The 22,760-nt window shown below is 37.8% G+C and overlaps 1 protein-coding gene across 2 annotated transcripts; it reads left to right on the forward strand.

The window, feature by feature from the left end:
• Positions 1 to 304: 304 nt before the first annotated feature.
• Positions 305 to 22,462, forward strand: castor2 (cytosolic arginine sensor for mTORC1 subunit 2). 2 transcript variants are annotated; one of them, XM_046040747.1, is made up of 9 exons: positions 305 to 609; positions 9,178 to 9,248; positions 11,556 to 11,749; positions 15,376 to 15,508; positions 16,492 to 16,615; positions 17,305 to 17,415; positions 18,782 to 18,864; positions 19,984 to 20,078; positions 20,262 to 22,462. In XM_046040747.1, exons 1-9 carry the CDS (start codon positions 497 to 499, stop codon positions 20,322 to 20,324), a joined length of 987 nt encoding a protein of 328 aa, XP_045896703.1. In that variant the 5' UTR covers positions 305 to 496; the 3' UTR covers positions 20,325 to 22,462. The 2 variants fall into 2 exon arrangements, with proteins under 2 accessions (XP_045896703.1, XP_045896705.1); XM_046040749.1 differs by lacking the exon at positions 305 to 609 and adding an exon at positions 6,014 to 6,052.
• The last annotated feature ends 298 nt before the right edge of the window (positions 22,463 to 22,760 follow it).

Below are 22,760 nucleotides of genomic sequence, written 5' to 3' on the forward strand. Positions count from 1 at the left end.
GACTAGGTGTGCAAAAACAAAATAAATCTATAAGGATACCTAAAAATATCAGATCGGCAGAATAACTGTCCTCCAATTACGTCCTTCAGGGTTTGCTGTGGCTATATATATATTAAGAGTGATGCTTAGCTCTGTGACTCAAATACATTGATAAAACATGAGAAGCACAAACTCGGGCTAACTAAAGTTAACATTACAGCCCCTGACCCCTGTTACTTCGGCGCGATTTTCAACACACCCTTCCAAGCTTGTGCTGGAGACTTTTATTTTGAAAACCCACGACCGGAAGTGTGAGTGGTTCCTTTGCAGCTTTGACAGCAGCTCCGTTTTCACCTCTTTGCTTTCTTTATTCCACCCTGCCTCGCTCTTTCTTTCTCTATTTAATAACTTACGCCTAATAGCCCGCCGTATGTGTGTATTTATTTATTTATGCATCTTACTTGAAAGTGTTTAGGTTTTACATTTTAGTCGTTCCTCAAATGAGAAGACGTAAAAGATGGAGCTTCACATTTTAGAGCACAGCTTGAAAGTGGCGAGTATAGAGAAAGAGGGCATCCAGATTTGCACTCACGGATTAATAAAACTCGCTTTCTTGGCCTCCAAAACAAGGTACGTAACTTCCCAGACTCGACAGTTGCATGTAAGTACACTGTGCCATTTATGCTTTTCACATGCTCCACTGTGTTGTTTACTGTAAGGATACTGCTGTTGTTAACATTACAGCAAACTAATGCTGCACGTACTTGTGTGTTTATGTTAAAAGGTAGCGGTGTTAATATGTTATTTTGAGAGAGGGATAGTGTGTTTATGGTCTCTGCCACCAGTTTCCAAGCCATCCTTGTTCTGTAGTGTCATTTTGTAGCTTTGTGCCATCTGTAACGTTAGCTGGGTCGACGCCAGCGGGGATGTGTGTATGTGTCTGTATGTGTGTGTTTGTGTGTGTGCAGCCTGTTTTTCCTTCTCTCAAGAAAATTAAAACATGTTTTCAACCAAACTTGAACAAGCAGTAGAGGGCAGATCAGCACGTATTGTGTTTCCTGTCCTCTGAAGTGGATATTCACTGTGAGCCGTAGGAAACTTTAATTAAATTGCAGTGACATGACAGCAGGCCTTTACACTTGGCATTGCTCTGTTGTGCAGTTTTTTATTAGCACCACAGTCATTAATATTAGCCTAAGCAAATTAGTTCACTTAAGTGACACACTGGCTGTGTTTGACGTGGCTATTTTACAGCAGGCAAAGTCGATCAGCAGTCTAAGTGTGGCAGTGATCTAAACTCCCTCTGTGCTAGGGAGAAGTTACAAATAAAACACAGTTCTTTCAGACTACCTACTACTACCTACCTTATAATTAAAATTACCTACTGGGTTTACTCAAATAGCTAACCCGTATTTGCATCATCAAGTAATCTTTTCTCTTTTTTTAACCCTTGACTCCAAGGTGACGTCTTTAAATATCTTGTTTTGTTCCACCAAAAGTCTAAACCCAAATATATTCAGGTTACAGTGATATAAAATAGAGAAAAGCAGCACATCCTCATATTGAAGAAGCTGGAACCAGGAGGGTGTTTGGCATTTGAAACTTCGATATAGGCTAGCTCAGATATTCAAATTGGCACATGATAGTACTAAACCAGACAAACATGAATGCCTCATGTCCATCAAGTCCAGGATTCAAGGAAATTCTCAAAGTTAATTAATATAGTGCCATATTATCTGTTCTCAGTATTTTAACCCTCACATGGACAACTCTGCAAAACTGTTTGTAGTTGTCGCAAGTCATGAACATAAGAATCTATCCATCCGGGATGAGGGCTCCTGGCAGAACCCGCAACTCTCGCCCCACAATCCATTAGTTTTGTTGATGATGACCTTAAAGGGGATTATTATGCTAATTTCCAGTTCTATGTATTTATTCTGGGATTCCACCCAAGTAGCTTTGCATGATTCAAAGATTTAAAAAAAAATACTTGTTTATCTTAGCGTATTAGCTGGGTTCAGCCCTGACTAAACGTTGCAAAATGTTTGTCTCAAAGCAAACTGGACACCCTGTTGTTTACCAAGCGCACTGCACTTCACTTCCTTTTTCATACGGCAGTGTTTATACACATAACTGCTGATTGCATAACCTCTGACACACCCACCAAAGAAGAAAAAAGTTCCTCAAAGCCCATTTCGAGGAAACAATTGAATCCAGAAACTGTAGCAAAATGTTTCGAGACTTGCCCCAGTTCTTTTTAAATACCCAGGTGTGCTTGATAGTAAATGACAGCTTTAACCAATCTCAGAAAATAACAATATGGGGCGCTGACTTTGATGAATATACTGTTTATTAGCCCAGAAATGAGGCAAGAATTCGGTTGGGAAACGAGTAGCGCCGCCGAAGCGTGTTTCTGGGTAAGCCATGTAGCTAACAGCCCCATCAGTTTAGCAGACTCTGCTCGGACTGGAAGCTCGAGCACCGTGGGAGTGTTGATGTATACACGGCTTGATGAGGAGCTTTGGATCACCAGGAGGAAGAGGTATTGACGTCCGGACTCTGAGCTCCCAGAGTCCAGCAGAGTCAGCTATCTAATGGGACCTATAGCTGCACGGCTAACTGAGCTAACTAGCTAACGGCAGGTACCGCTTTAGGAACAAGTAATGTTTGGAGCAAATCATAAGCAGATGACCAAATAAGGACCTCCATGCCTAGCTGACATCAGCTCGACAGGAATGTAGAAAAAAATGTTGGAAACCTAGAATTCAGAGCAGCATTACATACGTTTGTCTCACTATTTGAAACTTTGCCCATGTTTAACATGAACATCAAACATTGTTACATTAACAGAAAATAAGGGAGGGATAATACGTCCCCTTTAACAATAGTCACTCAAAAAACACTGTGATGGAATAACATGACTTCATAACACTAGAACTGGACCACATGTTTATTAACGTAATTCTATAGAGCAGAGGTTTTCAAAGTGGGAGGTGTGACATACTATATCCGCCATAAACTAAAGTCAGCTGATCTTTCAGCCTCGCACCATTTCTCTGTCAGGCTGTAGAGATTTAATAATTCCCTTTAGGAGATGCAGAACTTACTGTGGTCATTTCAGTGAGGAAGTAAACACACAATAAGTGTGGTTTTGCCTTGCAACCAACTTGTTTATCACTGCTTGTTACGGTAGCTTTGATACTGTCAATCATAAACCAGCTATCACAGGCTCATTGTCACAGAACTCAGATATCAGTTGTGAGTATTTTGCTAAAAAGCGACAAGAATGTCAAAGATGGTTTAAAAGATTGGCGAGGAAATCTACAGTTCATCAGACATTAAAATACCTATTTGACCTGCATGTAAGCTCCGTAACAGTTGATTTTGTTGCAAACACAAGTGATGGCTTTTACTAAACACTGTCCAGCGGATAATTCTTTCACACAAAATTTTCATTCACCTCAAATCACATCAGTGAGTTTGTCACACAGGCTATTTGTGTCCAGGTGTAGGTGTGATTATGCACTCAGTCTGTTGGTGGTATGCAGCATAGTGGTTGTTATCAAGTAAACCGGCACAAGTGCCTTTTGGCACCTGTAACTTAAGTAATATGAATAATAGCATCAGTACAGCCTGTAGTTGTTGCTTTCTTACAGTGAAGTAAGAAAAACAAATGAAAGGTTCCTTATCGGGTCGTATCATTTGTCTGCAGAACATGGGACACTAATTTGCAACTAGTTTCTTTTTCTAGTATTTCCTTTCCCTGTAGTTGGTTCTAGCTGTTTCTTCTCTCCACGCTCCCATCCTCTGCTTTATGGTGCTTTCAATCATAAGGCAGTAATATGGTGAATTTAATCCTTGCGACGCTTTCCTCGCGTGAGTACATTCGCTGCAAGTGTTCACACACAATGCGAGAAGGCGATTAGAACCCGTGAAAATTCGCTCGATGTGGAAATTTTCAATTCACGCGAAGGCCTTCGTGGTGTGTGTTGTTTGGAAAGGACCAGGCAGAAAGGAGGAACTGAATCTCAGCTGGCCGACAGACAGCTGCTGAGCTACGGGGAGCTGCAGAGGAGAGAGCCGGGGCAGTGCTGCAGCTTTAGGACATATAAACACCGGAGGTCGGACTGAATTATACTCTTGACAACAATGCTGTTTACCTGCGGGAGGAGCTCAGGGTTTTATTTAATTAACTTTTTACTTAAATTTTTGGGATTAAAATGTTTATTTATCTTCACTGGCGCTTCTCAGCAAGAACAACCTTGTGTTTCCAGTTCCACTGTTGTTGTAGGCATTAGTGGGGACCCAGAGCTCTGTGGGACTACTACTTCATATTTATATAAAAACTGGACATTGCTTTGAGAAAAGTAAGCGAGGAAGTTGAACTACCTGGAGAGTTCAGAAAATATGTTTAGTGTTTATGCTTTATTCCAGCTATCGTAGTACTTTACAGTGAAGAAGTTATCATAGCACAGGCCTGATGGATCCTAACTCCATTCAGAAAACCAAAATTTTAAAAGTTGTTGTTCTGCTGTCTTGCTGACAGACCTCACAAAGCATTAATTCCTATGTTTAACAAATCAGCAATCATGTTGTAGTTGTTTTGGCATCAGTTTGATCCGTTTATTGCAATTAAATCACAGCAAAATATTTACTTTGGGTTCGTACAGCTGTAATAATCGCGGGTTGTTTTCGCATTGTCTCGTTGTGTGTTAACACTTGGCAGTAGTCCAGCAATAAAATCCCTGCAAGGAATGCATATTTATATTGTTGTGGCACACTTTAGTGGCTCCTCCCATTGATGAGCCCCTTCAACAGCATACTCTGTTACAGTGTTGTAGTGTGCCTCCTGTCTCTACTACTTTGCTTAGTCAAACTAGTTTTATTCCAGTCCTTTTTTTTTGCTTGCAGTTTAATTTAAGAAAACACACATGATGTAGAACATTTAAAGAAAATCTCATGACCTGCACAGAGCTGAAAAGCTACCAGCTGGGTATCGTTTACAGATGCCAATACAACAACTGGAGTTTCGGTAGCGATGCAATACCAATACACTGGAACTGATGCAATCCCTTTTTCAGTATTTTAGCTAAGGGAATATAAACATCTTGTAACACAATTGGTCGATTCATCAGTGTTTAAACTGCACTAATCAATAGCTTTATATAAACAATGGGTCAAATGACAAAGTGTCATGCGAAAGGTGTCACAGCTCATTGTTTTTGTTTGCTAGCCGGACCTCTTATCATTCTCATTTCTAGGCAGCGGGCAAAAATGCTTTGAGAAACCCACTCTACACTACCTGCCCAGCAACGAATGGCAGACGGACACAGTTAGCGCCTAGCTGGTGAACAGAGTGGAGCTCTTAGCAGCTAAAGACACAGATGCAATTCTCAGGAGTTGGTGGAGACCAAACCAGAGCTAAAAGGAGAGAAAATATTGCACTTGTATTCATCAGGTACACACCAGATACACAACTCCAAATGAATGATAATGTTGTTGTGTGAAACTGAATGTGTCAAATAGGCAACTGACTGCTAACATGTTCACCACAGCAAGATTAGGAGGAGCCTATCTGGTAGTGTTTTGTTTTCCGCTTGTTCTGCTGCCACATAAACCAATTAACGCAGCTTTAGATAAAGAATGATTATTTTAATACAACGTAGTCTAACGTTATATCAGGAAATATTTTATCAAAGAGTAAATAAGCTTTAGCATCTGCTTTGGCATTTGATTCCCCTTTCCGACGCTTTTTGATACTTGATGACATGGACATATTATTGCGACCAGAATTCAGTACCAAGCCCTAAATATAAATTGGGCAAAGTAAGATATCCTCCCTTTGATAACACTTATAACAGCTATTGGATTGTTCAATATTTCATTTGTGCAATACATAGGCTATTAGGGGTGTGCGTTATCTCATTGTGTAAGGGTTGTGCTTATTATATAGGTACCTGTCTAATGTATATGAGAGCATGTGTGTTGAGAGATGTTTATTTCTGTATTTTGTGTTGTCTTTTTAAAGCTGCAGAATGGAGTCCAAAACAAATTTCCCTTTGGGGGCAATAAAGTATGTCTTATCTTTTATATTAAATTTTCATGCTCTTATCTTGTTTTTTTTTTTTTGTATTATTCTTTACACTTGTTAAAGCACTTTGTAACTTGTTTTTGAAAAGTGCTCTACAAATAAGGATGATGATGATGATCTTATGAGATATATTCAACTGTCAAAATGTGTTCCCTTGGTTAGGGTAGTTTTTACACACGTGTTCTGTCACAGATTTAAGTGGTTTGAAATGCTGTACAGTATAAACTAATTTAAAGACTCCCTGTGAAGTTCCTTGCATGTACACAGAATGTGAGTAATGCAGGCAAGTGTTGAGTGATCTTCCTGTTGGTGACGGGTAATATGCTGAGTCTCTGCAGTGATTTGCTATTTGATCTGAATCTGTCATATAACAAACTAAGTCAGTGTTAATGACATGATCATGATTGGATGAGTATTGTTAACCCAGACACGACAAAAACACCAGTGTCATGTCCTGACTCCACAAAACACAATGCAAGTCAAAGTGACACTTGACAGCTCATTTAATTCCAAGAGGAAATGCTGCTGTTCCCGTAGAAAGAATTTCTAAGTCTATTCTGTTATTCCCCTGTCGTTTTTCACACCTTTCAGCCAAATGTGACGTGCGAACATTCAGTAGCGTTGTGCATGGTGTTTTATTTCCATTTTTCCTTTGTGCTCAAGAAAGTCTGCTGGACATGATTTCAAGCTGATGTATAGCTTTAAATATCCAATATCCTTCACCATCTCAGAACATTTTTGTTTGCATTGAATCTTGACAGTTGGGTTTCTGATGTAAAAATAGTATTTCAGAAAAGGGGTGTGGACATATAATAATAATAATAATATGACACAAAAGGGAAGACAGAAGTGTTAGCATCTGTTGGGAAGTGTTGTCTGATCACAAGCAGATATGAGAACATTGACAAAATAAAATGCAGGCAAAAAATGTTAAAATTTTCATTTAAATCAGGAACTATCTAATCACTGAATAAGTAAATAAGATTATTATTGTGACCAAACATTAGATGTCAGTTTTCGGTACTTGTGGTTTTGTGTGACAGTATTGTGTGCTACGGGCATACAATAGAGTTTGAAACAGAAAACACAAAAAAGTGGAATGAGTTACCCTGTGTTGTAATGGTTGTGTGGGCCACTGTTTTTTTTTTTTCTCCCTTTACCACTTTTTTAAAACAGTAACTTGCAGACATTGCAGTTCTTGGCCGGGTTATTGGAAATTATCAACGCTGTCTGAAAGCGTCAGTTATGACGCATTGAGATGAGAACGTGTTGACATATCAGAAGTGAGACAATGTGAAACAGGAAATACACTGATGTATAAACAAGGCAAATACTCACACTAGCAAGCCTGTAAAGCTCATTGTAAAGAAAACCTGCTAGATAAACCACTGAAACTTTGGCCTAGGGCTGGAGCGATTCGTCAACGTAATAGATTGTGTAAATACGTCGACTCGCATTATGTGCGCCGAAGCGTCGCTGCGTCCGGTGTTAGTGGAATTCCCCCGGACAAGCCCCAGCTACAAGACCTCGCCTTCGACGGTCTAAAGTTTGGGAGTATTTTAGACAGACACTCAACTACGTGCTGCTCCGTAAGCTCTGTGAATTGGAAATAGTTTCACTGCAGCACAATTGCGGTCCACAAATATGTGAAGCGAAAGTATCCCGGAGCACTGCCGGAAGCACCGCAATTCGCGTTTACTTTCTGTCTCCACACAAGCACGGCACATAATCAGTACAAGGAAGTATTTCTTTATCGCCTTCATGTTAAAAGTAATTTCTGCCCCGCTGCTGTCATGGTAACCTAACGTTACACCGAGTGTCATCTAACGTTCTGTCGTTTCATATTTTCTGTTCGGCCACGTATGAGCGAGAAAACGGCTGAAACTAACATTACAGACAATCTTTGACTGTTTGTACAGTCTGTGAATCCTTTCAGTTGTTTTCTTTGCCCCACACTGATACAGAAATATATTTGATTATCATACTGCATTACTCAATATTGAATCAGAATCAAAATTGATCAGTGACGAGGAAATTTGATTAATTTTAAGATATGCTACTATTGTCATTATTCTGATGTGCTTGATCAGGATGATTGAATAAAAAAAAATTGGTATGTTAATCGAGTAATAGGCAACTTTTTTTTCTTTAGAATACACAAAAGTAGTTGTAAAAATAAGCGTTAAATTAATCGACTGGAAAAATAATTGTTATGTATGTTATGTGACCTGATGATGGCTGGACAATAAAATAACATCAATTGTCGCAATATCATTTTTAAAAATATAACAAATGTTCAATAAATATTCTATAAATGTTTGATTCAGCAAAATTCAGCCTTTAAACTCCAAAGAAATAACAATTTGATACTTAGTGATAATTATCGATATCGAAAGATATGAAAGTTTTTATCGTGATAACATTTTTGACCATATCATCCAGCCCTATGATGGTTCTAGATGATATGTCAGGGGATCACCAAAGTCATTACAGTTTGTTTTCACTAAAAGTAAATATGTCAACCTCATGGTGACTGGACCAAATTGGTGGACTGACCAAGAGACCGACATTGCCATGCAACTACATGGCAAAAACAATATTGCAACATTTATTGTTATCGAGGGAAAGCTGATAATTTTATCTTGAAATACATTTCAGGTCATATTTTTTAGTCTCTGTGTTTGCACTTTTAAAAACACGTCTCTATCATTGAGATTCCTCCCACAGAACTCTGTGTTGGGGAGGTTTATATTGGGATCAGAGCAGCACTGTGCTTTATTGATGGCTTGGTTATGAGCCCCATATTCAATATAAAATGATAAAGAAGACATTTACAGGCATAGTTGCAGTGTTGTGTTGGTCCCTGTACATCTCATTGATGCATCTTTTTATATGAAACTGTCTCCTTAATTCTTCAAACAGACTATTTGATGTGTATGTTATGAATGCTTCGGGGAGCAGCAGGGCTAAAAGAGACAGTAATTGTTAGACTTGAGAAATGACTTATGCACTCCAGCCTTGTCCAGCTCTGAGCTTTTCTCACGCTTTGTCAACATACCGTATATCCACTGTTTGATCTGTCCTCTCTTTTTCTGTCTCCTATTCAGATGCAAGTTCTTCAGTTTGACTGAGACCCCGGAGGACTACACCATAATCGTCGATGAGGAAGGCTTTAAAGGTAGGCCCGGATCTTTAAAGTCACTGTGGCAACCATAGATCGGGTGTCAGGAAAAGATCACATTGTGTAATCTGTGATTCTCTCAAGCACCACGTAGCTTCAGCTGCCAATGTTTGAGCACACTTTGTCATTATGGACGTGAGGCCAAGCTGCCAGTCGTGGTTGGCTGATTGAGTGAATCCATGTCATTACACACCCTTTTCCAGGGTGACCCTCCTTGGTTACCCTGGTGACTACTGGCTATGTGTTGCATAAGTGGTGCAGGTATTTTCTACTGGTGACTGGCTCTCAGTGTGTCTGTGCCTGTTTTCTGTTGAACTATGAAAGTCAAACTTATAAAGCAAGAGTACATTTCTGAAAACTTCCAGAAGAGACTGAAACGACATTTTTCTGACCTTTTCATATGGACAGAATACATCTACATTCATAACAATAAGTAATACTATAATGTCTGAGAATTATTATACAATCCAGTAGGGCTGGTCGATATGGACAGAAATGTTATCGCGATAAAAACATTTTATATCATTCGATATTGATAATTATCACAAGATATGTCAAATCATTATTAAGTTTAAAGGCAGATTTTTGCTCCTGAGTGAAAATTGAAGGAACCAGATGGTTATTAATGTGGTTAAACTTTTGTTTGTGGTCAGAATGTGACAAACACTTGATGCCAAACAGTGAATAACTTCACAATTCTGAGGTAGAACATTCAAAACTATTATGATAAAATTGACTTTTTCAGCAAATATGATTAGTAAATCCTTTTTCAGTCCCTTTTCCTCGACAAAATAAATATTTTAATCGAAAAATTAAGTGCTAATTTGTTTGTAATTCAAATGTATTAAACCGAATATTTATTGACAATATATTGAACAGTTATTATATTGTTATTGAGTAAAATTATATTAATTATATTGATAATTATCATTGTTGTTTTATTGCCCTGCCGTACAATCCAGTCCATTGACAGTAACGTATTAAGGTGAATGTGGGTGATTACTATTGAGTATCCTGTTTAATCTACTGTATGTTAAAATTACTTGATTAAAGGGTTTTGGTACATTTTAATACAATCCAGTGAGACGTTAACATTTGTTTATTAGCTTTTAAATCACTGATAGGGCTGCAACTATTGATTATTTTAGTTAGAAGATTAATCCGCATATTATTTTATTTAAAAATTATTTACAGATTGTTTTGTCTATGAAACATCAAAAGGTTTGTTAAAAACCCTATAACAAATGTCCAAAAGTCCAAAGGAATGTCAGCAGTCCAAAACAAAAATTCAACATGATAAAAAACTATGCAGCCAATGTTCATATTTGAGAAGCTGCATCCAGCAAATATTTGGCATTTGTACATTAAAAAAATGATTAAAAAAACAATGAATTGATGATCTAAATAGTTGCCGTTGATTAGATGATCATCAACTTATCAATTTATCGACTGATTGTTGCAGCCCTAATCAGTATTATGTCAATAGTTTCCAAGTAGTGCTGACTGATAAAAACCATTGCAAACGACGAAAGCTGTCTGGATTTAGCCAAATGCTTCATTTGCCACGTACAGGAGGAAGGACTGATACTGACTAATGTCTGAGTTTTTTCTAAACGTCTCTCAGTATTTTGATGTTCAGAATATGAATTATTTTATTGACATTTTAGAATTGATTCCACCATTAAGTTTAAACGCAAGACAGATTAAACTCGCATCTCAAATATTGTTGACTCTTCCTAGTCTGACAGACTTTTAAATGATGAGAAACAGCAGACTTAAAAATCCAAAATCCCCCCCCAAAAAAGCAAACAGGAAAGCTGGTCTAATACACAGTCTGCTCTGTAACACAGATGAGTCACAACTGCTGAATCATATTGTATTTCCAGGTAATAAAAAGGCAAAAGAACTCTAAGAATAAAAAGTATGTGTATAAAAGATGAAAAACAGGAACTAGAAAACTGAAAACATAAGGAACCCCCATGCTCATTGCTCGCTCTCCGAGTTTCTATTTATACCAAACTGGTGTTAAAAATGTGTCATTCCTTGTGCATTTTTCCCAGGAAGGAGTTTGCAGACACATTGTTTGGAACAACAGCTATAAAAAGGTTTCATGAACTGGCTAAAGGTTAAATCATTGTTGTACATTATAAACATAACTGTGTGTTAGGACTGTTATTACTGGAAGAAATAATACTGTTAATAGCCTAATAGCCCCTTTTAGCTAGTCCTAAATCATTGTACTTCTTTTGTGACAGAACATCTACTCCCACTTGTTTTGACATGACTGTCTCTGTCTGTTCACAGAGCTGCCCCAGTCAGAGCACATCAGTGTTGCTGATGCCACATGGTTGGCCCTTAATGTGGTGTCAGGGGGCGGCAACGCCTCTAATTCGCAGCCCATCGGAGTCACCAAAATCGCAAAATCAGTCATTGCACCGCTAGCCGACCACAACATCTCTGTTTTCATGCTGTCGACGTATCAGACGGACTTCATTCTGGTGAGTGTGGATAATAATGTTCCAGTTCTACTTTTGTACCATTTCAAGAGATTGTGTTTGTTTTCCACATTTTGAAACAACATCGACATTGTCCGCAATTGACTGTCATCAGCATCAAATGGTCCATCACATGTTAAACCTGATCTTAGTCACAAAGTATCAAAACAAAGGATAGGAACTGTTGCAGCATAATCCACCTCTTCACCGTCCATGGCTTACATAAATGCATTGTTTTCTGTGAATTCCTTGTGTGTGTGAAGGTTATTTGAGTCCCACACAGGAATGGCAGAGTTCGCTACTAAGAATGGGGTAAAATAGTATATAGAGAGGTAATTACAGAATATACTGAATGGCTATCACAGAAAAACTGCCCACTGAAAATACTATCAAAAACAGAAATCCAAGAATCTCCTTTACAGTAAAATATTCAACCCTCAATTTTATGAGGAGGTATTTGAAATGTATTAATTTTTGTTTATCTCCGACTCAATTTAAAAATTAAATAAGTCAAGTTAATCAACAAAAAATAGAATAAGAAGAAACGCAGACATTACAGTACAATAGCAAACAATCAAATATCCAATACAATACAAACTTGGATTCATTTGATCAGAACAGATGGGAAGATTTTCTTATCTTGTGTCACTTCACACAGTGAACAGCTGATTGTATGTGTTTAAAAGTTGATAATTAATCAGGTTCACGGCATGCTGTAAGAGTTGCATTATTTGTCTATTATGCAACCACTGGCAACACAATTGTTTGTCCACACAGTGCCTGACATGCAAAAGCAATAACCTTGGATATAGTGTACCTTCCACAGCCACACTTCCCTTGATTTAGGAAGAAATTCTCTCTCATACTGAAGCCTTTCTGGCCACAGGGACTGTTTTTTTTTTATTGCCTTGGTTCAGTGGAAAAACAAGGTCTGCTGAGCAGCTCTGGCATGTTTATGAAAATGAAAGGAAAAAAAAAAAACCTGCGTCGATGTTGATAATGTGTTACATAAGGGGATCAGCAGCTCAGCCTCTTGCTGGAATCCCAGGTATCATACTCAGGCCTGTTTCCTGTCTCCACGCTGGCTGCTCCTGCCCACAGTCCTAAATATTGGTGTATCAGATAAAAAGAAACACAAATCTGCTGCGTTCACCCCGTCGCCCACAACCATCACCCATCTTCTTCCTCTGTCTTTGTCTGGATTGCGTTGCAGTATCTCTGAGCAGACCAAATGACAGACCAGCTTAAGATGTGTGGGGTTTTTTTGCACTGTTAGGATGTTTTGTGTTACATAAAGTAGTAAAGCCTGACCCAAATGTTCATTGCACATTAAGCCATAAGCACATCCGGACTGAGTCAAGCCGCTCAGAGCAGCTACACACCAGCTATACAAGCGACAGTACCTGCTACTCACACATACACACTCAGAAATTCAGTTGAAGTAACAGCTGTCACACTCGGCAAAGAAACACTCTGTAACACCCAAATGTACTTTATTCTTTTCTTTTCTCCACCAGCCCGGAGATCACCTTTTGTAATAGAGACAACAAAGAAGACACACCAATGCTCAATATAACTAAAACATCATTAGACGTTATATTATGTTGAAGCTATTTACAGCAACTCTTGAAATTGTTGAAATGCCTACTTCTGTGGAATTCCGTTGTCATTTTAGAGCAGTATTTTCAGCCATTCAATCACAAATTTGATTTTATCTTCATGGAAATAAATATCTAAAATCTGAGAACCTATATAAAAATATACAAAAACACACACAATAAGCTCTAGGTACTGTACTAGGTCTTTGACCTGACAGATAAGTGTATTATGTAGCTTTGTAAGTTTGTGTATGTTTATTTGGGCTGCAACTACTTTCATTATTGATTAATCTCATTTTCACTATTAAATCTGGTGTAGGCAACATTGGAGAAACTGGCAAGAGGCTAGATTTTGAAAGTATCCAACCAATAAAATCCCAACCCTGCTTTCAGGCCTCCCTCCAAAGCCATTCCTCCAAAACATATTTTTATGTGCAGTAAGTGCACCGGCGCAGTGGGGCAGGTAGACGAGTACGTAGGCCAGCTTATTACACTCCTGTCACAGATACAGGATTGTTTTTCATTTTTGTGTCAGATCATTTGATTTATTGATTGCTGTCAGGTTGTAAAGAAAACTTTTACGAATACAACAAAAATGCTTATGAAATAAATAACCTTATCGACTAATTATTGCAGTTCTAGTATTATATGACATATTTTCTGGGGACTTTATTGTGCATTTTTACTACGCTTATATATTAATATGCTGAGTATATTTTCTCCTCTCAATATGCCATAAGAATCACAGTTTATTAACCTGATGATTCTGTTATATTTAGGCAGGTTAGAATATATAGTACATATGAATCATACTTGCAAGGTCCATTGTACTTATAAATTGCATGTATTTCTTTTTCTTTTATGGTTCACCATTGTGGAGTCACATGACCTGTCAGGTACTCGGACATGTACTTGTCTCAACATTTATTTCATGTCTGTAGAAGCAAAACATCACATGGTGGTGTACTAATATGTTCATGGGAGCATTTTCTAGTGTGCGGACTCTATTGTTCTTTGTCCACTGGGAGAGAGGCCCATACTTCCATTCATTCATATTTTAAAGTCCCTTTGACCGATACAAGTCCCTTGGAGACAAGATGTCTTCATTCATTTTGCTGTAGATATTTATGGTCCCCCGGAAACTAATCTTATTAAATCTTTTGTGACCCTTAAGTTTCCACATGTACACAAGACGCCACTCATACCACGGTCATGCACAGACCAGATGATCCAAAAGGCTTTTGATTGATCGTAAGGATCAAATTGAATTATTATCCAGGGTTCCTACGCAGGATGGAAGTATGTTTGTATAGAATTTTGAAATTAAAAATGTGTAGGAACTCTGATTTTCACCTCCTGATGATCTAAAAAGCACCACAACTTTAGTCATTTGTAAATCAAATCAAACACACCCTCCTGTTTTCCTGGGATTGATTAATTTCTGTCCTATACTTTTTTTTCCTGAATTCAATTTGCGGCAGTTTATTACTGCTACTAAAACAGTATTTCTTGTCTATTTTTGTAGTTAATTCTGTTCTAATAGAAATACATTTCTTCTTCATTGTTCTATTAAATGTTTTTCTAATGACTTTATTTGCCACTTTAAATTGCCTCTGTTTTTGAAAGGTGTATAAGGTATAAAAATAAACTTGCCTTGCTAGATTACCCAGCCCTAATGATACAGGCATTGTATTGAGTTTACTCTTGTTCTCATCAGAGGCAGAGATCAATGTATCCTTTTCTCCACATACATAAAACTCACAGTGCAGCTACAAGACGTTTTGCTCAGACATGCTGTGTTGCTGTCACTATGCTCTCTGTATCCCTCTCCTCCTCATTTTCTGGAGAATTTACTGACTTAAATTATAGAATTCATCTCAAATAACTCCATGTAGGAATTTGTGTATAATAGTTATATTATGTTTTAAGAGTTTCTCGGACACTGAAGCAACACTCACCAATATTCATTATGTTTGTGTTCATTGTGTTGGCCAACATTTGTTCTCACTTCATTAATTTTTTTGTCCTTAGGTTCGAGAGCGAGACTTGCCGATGGTCATGCACACGCTGTCTTCCGAATTCACTTTGTTTCGGGTGGTCAACGGAGAGACTGTTGCTGTTCACGATCTGGGAGTCACCAATGGTTTTGTAAAGCCGAAACTTGGTAGGTGAAACAAACATTTATATGTGTAGTTTTGTATAAAAGCAAACTTTAACAGCAACTTAAAATCTTCACAGGCTGCTACTGTCACATCAACATCTGCTTAACATCAAAATGAGAGAGGTTTTACTGAATGTAATTTACCACCATCTATACACTCCATTACTTATTGTTATTTTATACTTCCTGGAGTCATTTGAATTTATCAAGTCCCTGCTAACATTGTACTCACATATTAAACAGTGGTGGAAGAAGTACTCGGATCATTTTACTAGTGTAAAATACTTTGTTACAAATGAAAGGCCTGCATGCAGAATATAATTTAAGTGAAAGTATAAGCATTACTTAAAGTACCATAGATAAAAGTACTCATTTTGCAGAATGGCCCATTTCAGAATAATCTATATTACATTATTGGATTAAAATTAGAGATGCATTAACGTTTACATGACTTTATAGTTGCAGCGATGGAGCTAATTTCAGCTGATTGCTAGGTATATGGCAGTTATCTATAATACATGTATTAGTTTAATATATTTTGTAGTAATAAGAATATGGCTTAAAAAGTGATAAAATCAAAAATACTTGAGTAAAAAGCAAATTTTAAAATTATACTTAAATAAAGTACTTGATTAAATGTACTTAGTTACATTCCACCGCAGATATTAAACAATAATTGGAAATAAGTTCCCTAAAGTTACTCTAAGATAGATTTGGTGAATCATAACATAAACTATTCATTAAGAGAGTGAAAGTTCATTCTTGATCTTGGAAACATCAGTTGGACAAAAGTCAAGCTCAGCTGGAACTGTTCATGTTTAAACTCCCCATTTGTCTGATCACTTTTCAGACTCTGTATACCTGCTGTTTTAAAAGATTAGCTTGAAAGTTCATTCTTGACCTTGGATGACTATTTTCAAAAAAGGGATGAGATTGATTCTTGGCTATAGTGTTGCCTCTGAACCTCTTGTATTTTTGTTTTTCAGTGCCCCGTCCCATCATTCACCCCTTATCTAGTCCCAGCAACATGTTCTGTGTGACCAGCCTGGACCCAGACACTCTGCCCTCTGTAGCCACCCTGCTCATGGATGTCATGTTTTACTCTGGAGGGTAAGAATCAGCTCCTCTTATTTTAAACACTGACAGAGGCCACTTTGTAATTTGTGTTTGTGAAAACAGCTCGGAGACTTTTTTTTTTTTGTTGTTGACATTTTTGGTTTTCTGTGAAATGTTTGAACTATTGGATGGATTACCATTAAATTGGTGCCATGGTCCCTTGAGGATGAATTTTATTAACTTTGCCGATCCCCTGACATGTAGTGCCACCTACAGGTTTATGACCAAAAACGTGCAAAACTAATAACATTCCCATCAGCCTCTGTTGTACTTTGTTTTGAGTGCTAATTAGCAAATGTTAAAAGTAACATGGTGACACTGGAAACCAGCTGTTACCAGCAATTGGAGCATGTAAGCATGTAGACGATAGCTCAAAGTACAGACTCACAATTTAGTGACTCTTAGTCTTGTTCGTTATTCATTCACGTTATTTTATATCCCCTGTATAAAACAAGTATGTGTACAAATACAGTGTTGCTACACAGTACAGTACATTTCTGTCATTACATGTTGACTGCAAGCAAAGCTCTCAGATAGTTTGGCATCCACCTCTAAGTTGTAAAATGATAAAAAATTAAAATGTGTGAAACCTAACTAGACATGACTGGTCAGTAGGTGTGAAATTACCAGAATGTGATTGTGCATCACTAGTTTGACCACCCTGAGTGTTTCTTTCTTCCCAGGCCAAAGGAGCCTGGGGCATCCAGCGAGGACTCCAGCCATATCCGCTTCTTCTCCTTCTCCCTGATCGAGGGCTACATCTCCCTGGTCATGGACGAACAGACAACTCAAAGGTTGAGTAGCAGAAATCTCCTGTGACTCAACAGCATATTTATATTGCTGCTGTGTAATTAACCACACTTGTTCTTTCAAAATGTTGTTTTCTGTCAGTGAAGACCTGCAGAAATATAATGTTTATGCATGGGGAACAACTGTATGATTGTTGTTTGAGGGGGCGATGAGTTTGTTGCTAAGCAATAGCAGAGCAGTTGGGTATATAAAATGTACTTTAAGGCACAGAGGGTTTCAGTCTGACTCATTTAGTCTCCACTTTCTCCCCCACACTCTCCGATTAAGCAGAAAGGCCATAAAGAAACCCGAGCAGCTCCAGTTCCCATGTTGTTGCTTCTCTATTCCCACCACATTAGCATCTGATCATAGATTGTCCATTCATAAATGAGGTATCCCTTAAATGGGTCTTTAATGACTTAAAGCCATGTAGAGGTAAAATAATAATTGGATCAAACTTTCATTATGTTTTTAAACTTCACATTTTGCTACTGCAGCATGTAGGTCAGTCTTGTCCCCACGTTTATATAAGACCTAATGTGTTGCCTTAAAGGTATGGGTCACCCATTTTACTCTACTTTACAATGACTCTGTTATTCAGTGCAGTGGGTTAAACATCACTAACAGAATTCACCTGCTGATGTTCTTCTGAATGGTTAATAGTTAGCTTTGTCTGCAGCAGTTATACACGGTATCACGGTAGCCCTTTGTGAACTAGAGCAAAACAAAGAGATGCAAAGTAGAGCGAGGGTTTGGTAAAGCATTCGAAGGTGATGCTGTGTGATTGTGTTGCTCCTCGGCTTGTTGAAAGAGCTTCCAAACATCCACCAGGGAAAGGTGTGTTGCTAATGAGTCAGTTTGCAGGCTAGAAAGCTAATTACCTAGTCAGCAGTAGCACATTGAAAAGCTTAAAAACTTGCCTGCAAATGTCCTTGTGGTCCTTATTCTTCAATACTATAGATAACAGATCTTAGCTTTTAAACTACAGTAAGGCTCACAGGTAAAGGAGCATTTCGGATATTCACAATATATTTAAAAATAACTTATATAATAACCTTTATCTAACCATGAGTAAAAAAAAAAAAAAAACTAATTGAGATTAAAAATCTCTTTTTCAAGAGTGTCCTGTTCAAGACAGGCTGCCGCACAAATAACACGGTTTCAGGCAAACAATTTAAAATGGAAAAATAAAAATCTGAATTATAAGAAATCAAAACTAATAAGCCAGATGTGCCTAATAACTTTAATCACTTGATTTGAAGATTATATTTAAAACTATTATATTCACTGCATATAGTATTATATTTATTTTAATAAAAAAATACATTGCCCTCTAATTTGTTAATTTCTTTGTACTTTGTTCTCTTCAAGGTTTCCAAACAACGTCCTCTTCACCAGTGCTTCTGGTGAGCTTTGGAAAATGGTTCGCATTGGGGGACAACCTTTAGGATTTGGTGAGTTTTATTTGCCAAAAGGTCTGTTTGGCGTGGCCACTACCACAGTATCACAGATTAACCCATCAACAGTGTATTCTGTAGTATCACTATGAGTGCTGTAGATGCTGTAAAGATGCCACGGCTTGTCTCACAAACTGAGCATTAAATACATACAGAAAAGTTGTCTGTAATTTCATGTGGCAATACTTCTTTTTCTTAAAAGAAAAGAAGCAATTTTCAGGAAGTTAAAATTATGTTTCGACATAAAAGGTTTCATGGTCTATTATCTTAAACATCACATTATTTATGTAAACAGCATGTAATGTTTCAGAGCTTGTATTTGTATAACAAGTGTGGCTCCTGTCTTGGATCGTGTACTTCAGTGATTCCCAGCAAGGGGTTGAAAACCAGTGTTAAATAAGAAAAAAAAAACATCTATAGGTATCATTTATTAAGAGTTACACTCTGTGTGAATGTGGTTTGATCAGATTTTGATTGACAGTGACTAAACAACCCTTCAACCGTCAATACATTTTGATAATTATTAATAAATGCATGGACACAAATCTTTTAAATTAAATAACTACAACTTTTATAACTTTTGAATAAAGTTGAGTGTTCATGTTCTGTATTTCAGACATCAAAATAGATCTCTAAATTGGGGCGTGGGTGGCTCAGTTGGAAGAACCATGTCAAAAGGCTGGGTCCTTACTGCAGTTGCCCGGGTTTGAATCCAACCGCCCCTATCTCTCTCATTCGTTCATTGCTATCCACTATCCTATCAAAATAAAGGCAAAAATGGCTTTATTTTGATAGCAAAACCTCCCGAGAAAAAGACCACACCTAAACATCCACAATTGAAAGGCTTTCATGTAAAAAAAAAAAAAATAAAAATTGGAACAATATCTAATTTAATCAATGTTGGCTAAGTGTCTGGTTGAAAATCAATTCAAAAGAACACACTTGTACCACCACGGGTCGTGTTGATGAAGGGGAGCTCATTTGATCGAGCTGTGGCATGAACTCAGACAGGAACAGTTGGGAGCCACTGCTGTACTGCCTCATTACACAGTCCGTTGATGATGTACAAACTGATAGATAAATCAATCAGTAATATAGCAAATTCATTTTTTGCAGATGAGTGCGGCATTGTGGCTCAAATATCAGAACCCCTGGCAACGGCTGACATTCCAGCTTACTACATTAGTACCTTCAAGTTTGACCACGCCCTGGTAAGACAGGAACCTTATGCAGTTATTTTGATGACTGTTATACTGTGTGTATATACTGTAGAGCTGCAACCATTAGTTGATTTAGTCCATTGACAGAAGGTTACTCGATGACAAAACATTAGTTGCAGCCCCAATATGCTGCTATCAGAGGTTTATATATTATACGCCTTGTGTCTTCGCCAGGTTCCTGAAGAAAACATCCAAAGTGTGATCGGAGCTCTGCGGACCAAGAGCACGGCACAGTGAAGGAAGCCATTGGAAAGCGATGAAAATGACCGTTCTCAAAGTCATTTCGTTCAAACGTTTATCATGTCCAAAAAGTGCCAAGAGCTTATTAGCAAAGTTCTGTGGATCGGCTCTAAAAGAAAGGGATCTAAACAGAAAGCGTGGGCGACGTCCGAGGGGAGTGTGACAGTGTGTTAGGAATGCCTTTGTTACTCGGTCATTTTCTTTAACCCCACCCACCCTCCCTCCTTCCTTGACACTTGAGGCCCTCCACTGCCTGCTCTGGTAGTTGTTGCTTTAGTTTACCAGACTGAATATGTTTCTTTCCCTCTCTAAAGCTGCTTATTCCCACTCCCTGACCCTCATGAGCACCATACTGTATTAGTTACATAATTCCTTTCATGGAAGGATGACGAATGTACTCTAAAAAAAGTGATATAGCTCTCCGTATTCTGTTTATTTTGTTTAACATAAGGTCATTTCACAGTGCCAAGATGTTTGAATGCCTAAACCAATGCCTTTCTCAAAATACTATTCATGTGTGCAATTGAAGGAGACAATTTTCAAGACAGCCAGCACTGACAGAGCGCCTGGTTAAACAATACGGTGTGTTTTTTGCTTTTAGTACCTGTTGTACATGTTTTAATTGCAGCAACGATCTGAATTTTGGAGTCCCTCAGACTTAGAAGTTTCTGGTGAAAGAGAATCCAACATTTTGATGAGGAAAGACTCTTTTAAGGTATTAAAAAGTAATATGCATTAACACTGTGAGCAACATGGTTGGTGGGAATTAGTTTTAAAGAAACAAATGTTTTCGTATTGATTCTTCTGCTGGCAAGCTCGGTGACTTCAGAGTCAGATTAGTTAATCCATTACATGATCCAGAGAAAGTTCATTAGTGACAATTTTGATATTTGATTAATTTCAATCATTTTTCAAGTAAAAAACTAAAATATTCACGATAGGGCTTCTCTAATGGAAAATGTGCTTGCTTTTCTATGTTTTATACTATAAGTTTAATTCCTTTGGGTTTATGAGATATTAAGCTATTTTTGTACAGACATTTAAAGTAGAGTATGAAGCCTATTGACTTTAGTGATCTCCTGACGTTTCATCTAGTGTCACCAGCAGATCAACGTTTTCACTGAAAAATCTGTGGTTCGATTGTCACAACATTTGGTACAATAATATTAAAATTATAATATTATGAAAAAATAAAAATGGGAAAAAGTAAGTAAAATAATAACTATACAATTCATATCATTATAATGCAGTCCCATCAGTAGGTGCAACGCCAGTGATGTTTATTAAAAGGGTCTATAAACTGTTACTTCATTCACACCTGGACATCATATCTGGAAGTCCAAAATGTTTCCTCTTGCAGTATCTTTAATCTGGAAACAACAGAAAATCAACATTTTGTGGTTTTATTGGGAATTACATGCTCTAAGCAGTCCTTCACAAACACTTACCGGGAGCAGAGTCCTCCCGTACAGATAAACTGTTATCAAGAAGTATTAACACACAAATGCTTTGATTTTAATGGTTGATAACTGAAAACTTAAGCCACAATCCAACTCTTGTCTGATGACTTGATGATCACGTTGCTCACAGTGTGAATCATGATGATAAAATGCAATGATGAAAATGTCTACAGTAGTAATAAATTACTGAGCCACTTTGACAATGAACTAGAATAATGACTGAGTGCAAGCTTGCTAAACATAAGCTAAGGTTCACACAGGGAAGGTGCGTCTTCCTCCTAGCCCTGTTGTCCATTTAGGTCTTCAAGCTGCTCCTCCCCTGCCCCAGTCTGCACTTTAATGCAGGTTCCACCCCCACAAGCCTGCTGTACTGATGTGAAAACGGGGAGGGCTATTTACTTTAGAAAGATCCTGTCCAGATCGGGATACTTCTGTTGGTCTTAAACATTTGGTGTTTTCTTTCTTCTTTTTTTATCCACAACACTTTGCACCTAACAACCTTTCTTCTGATCAGATGTGATTAGTGGAAACCTTTTTGTTTATCAGTGTTAAAACACAAGGAAGGTGACATTTCTTTTGATTCCATTTCAAAGAAAAAATTGAAAGCTTTTCATTTGGAGCTTCTTGTGTGGAAAAAAAATAAACAAGCTTTTTTTGGAGCTTGTTGCATGTTCACTTTTCACCAGTGTGTCATTTATTTTTACGGTCGGACAGAGATTGTCCTCTCGAGTGTGATTCACCGCTGTCTTTAATAAGGACAGCTGTATACACGCATTTGTTATGAATGTATTGCTTATATGACCTAAAAAAAAAACTAACATTAAGCAAGTGCAGTAACACAAGTTATAGCACTACTACTTACAGAAAGAAGGCCATCTGTCTTACTACTTAATTTCACAAAGCTCTCGCCAACATCTGGCAGCCTCTTGCTTGGTCACTCTTTTTCTCTTCTTAGCTTCCTCTGTCAACATCC

This window comes from Micropterus dolomieu, linkage group LG23 (genome assembly GCF_021292245.1).
Source record: "Micropterus dolomieu isolate WLL.071019.BEF.003 ecotype Adirondacks linkage group LG23, ASM2129224v1, whole genome shotgun sequence".
In the NCBI taxonomy this organism is placed as follows: Eukaryota; Metazoa; Chordata; class Actinopteri; order Centrarchiformes; family Centrarchidae; genus Micropterus; species Micropterus dolomieu.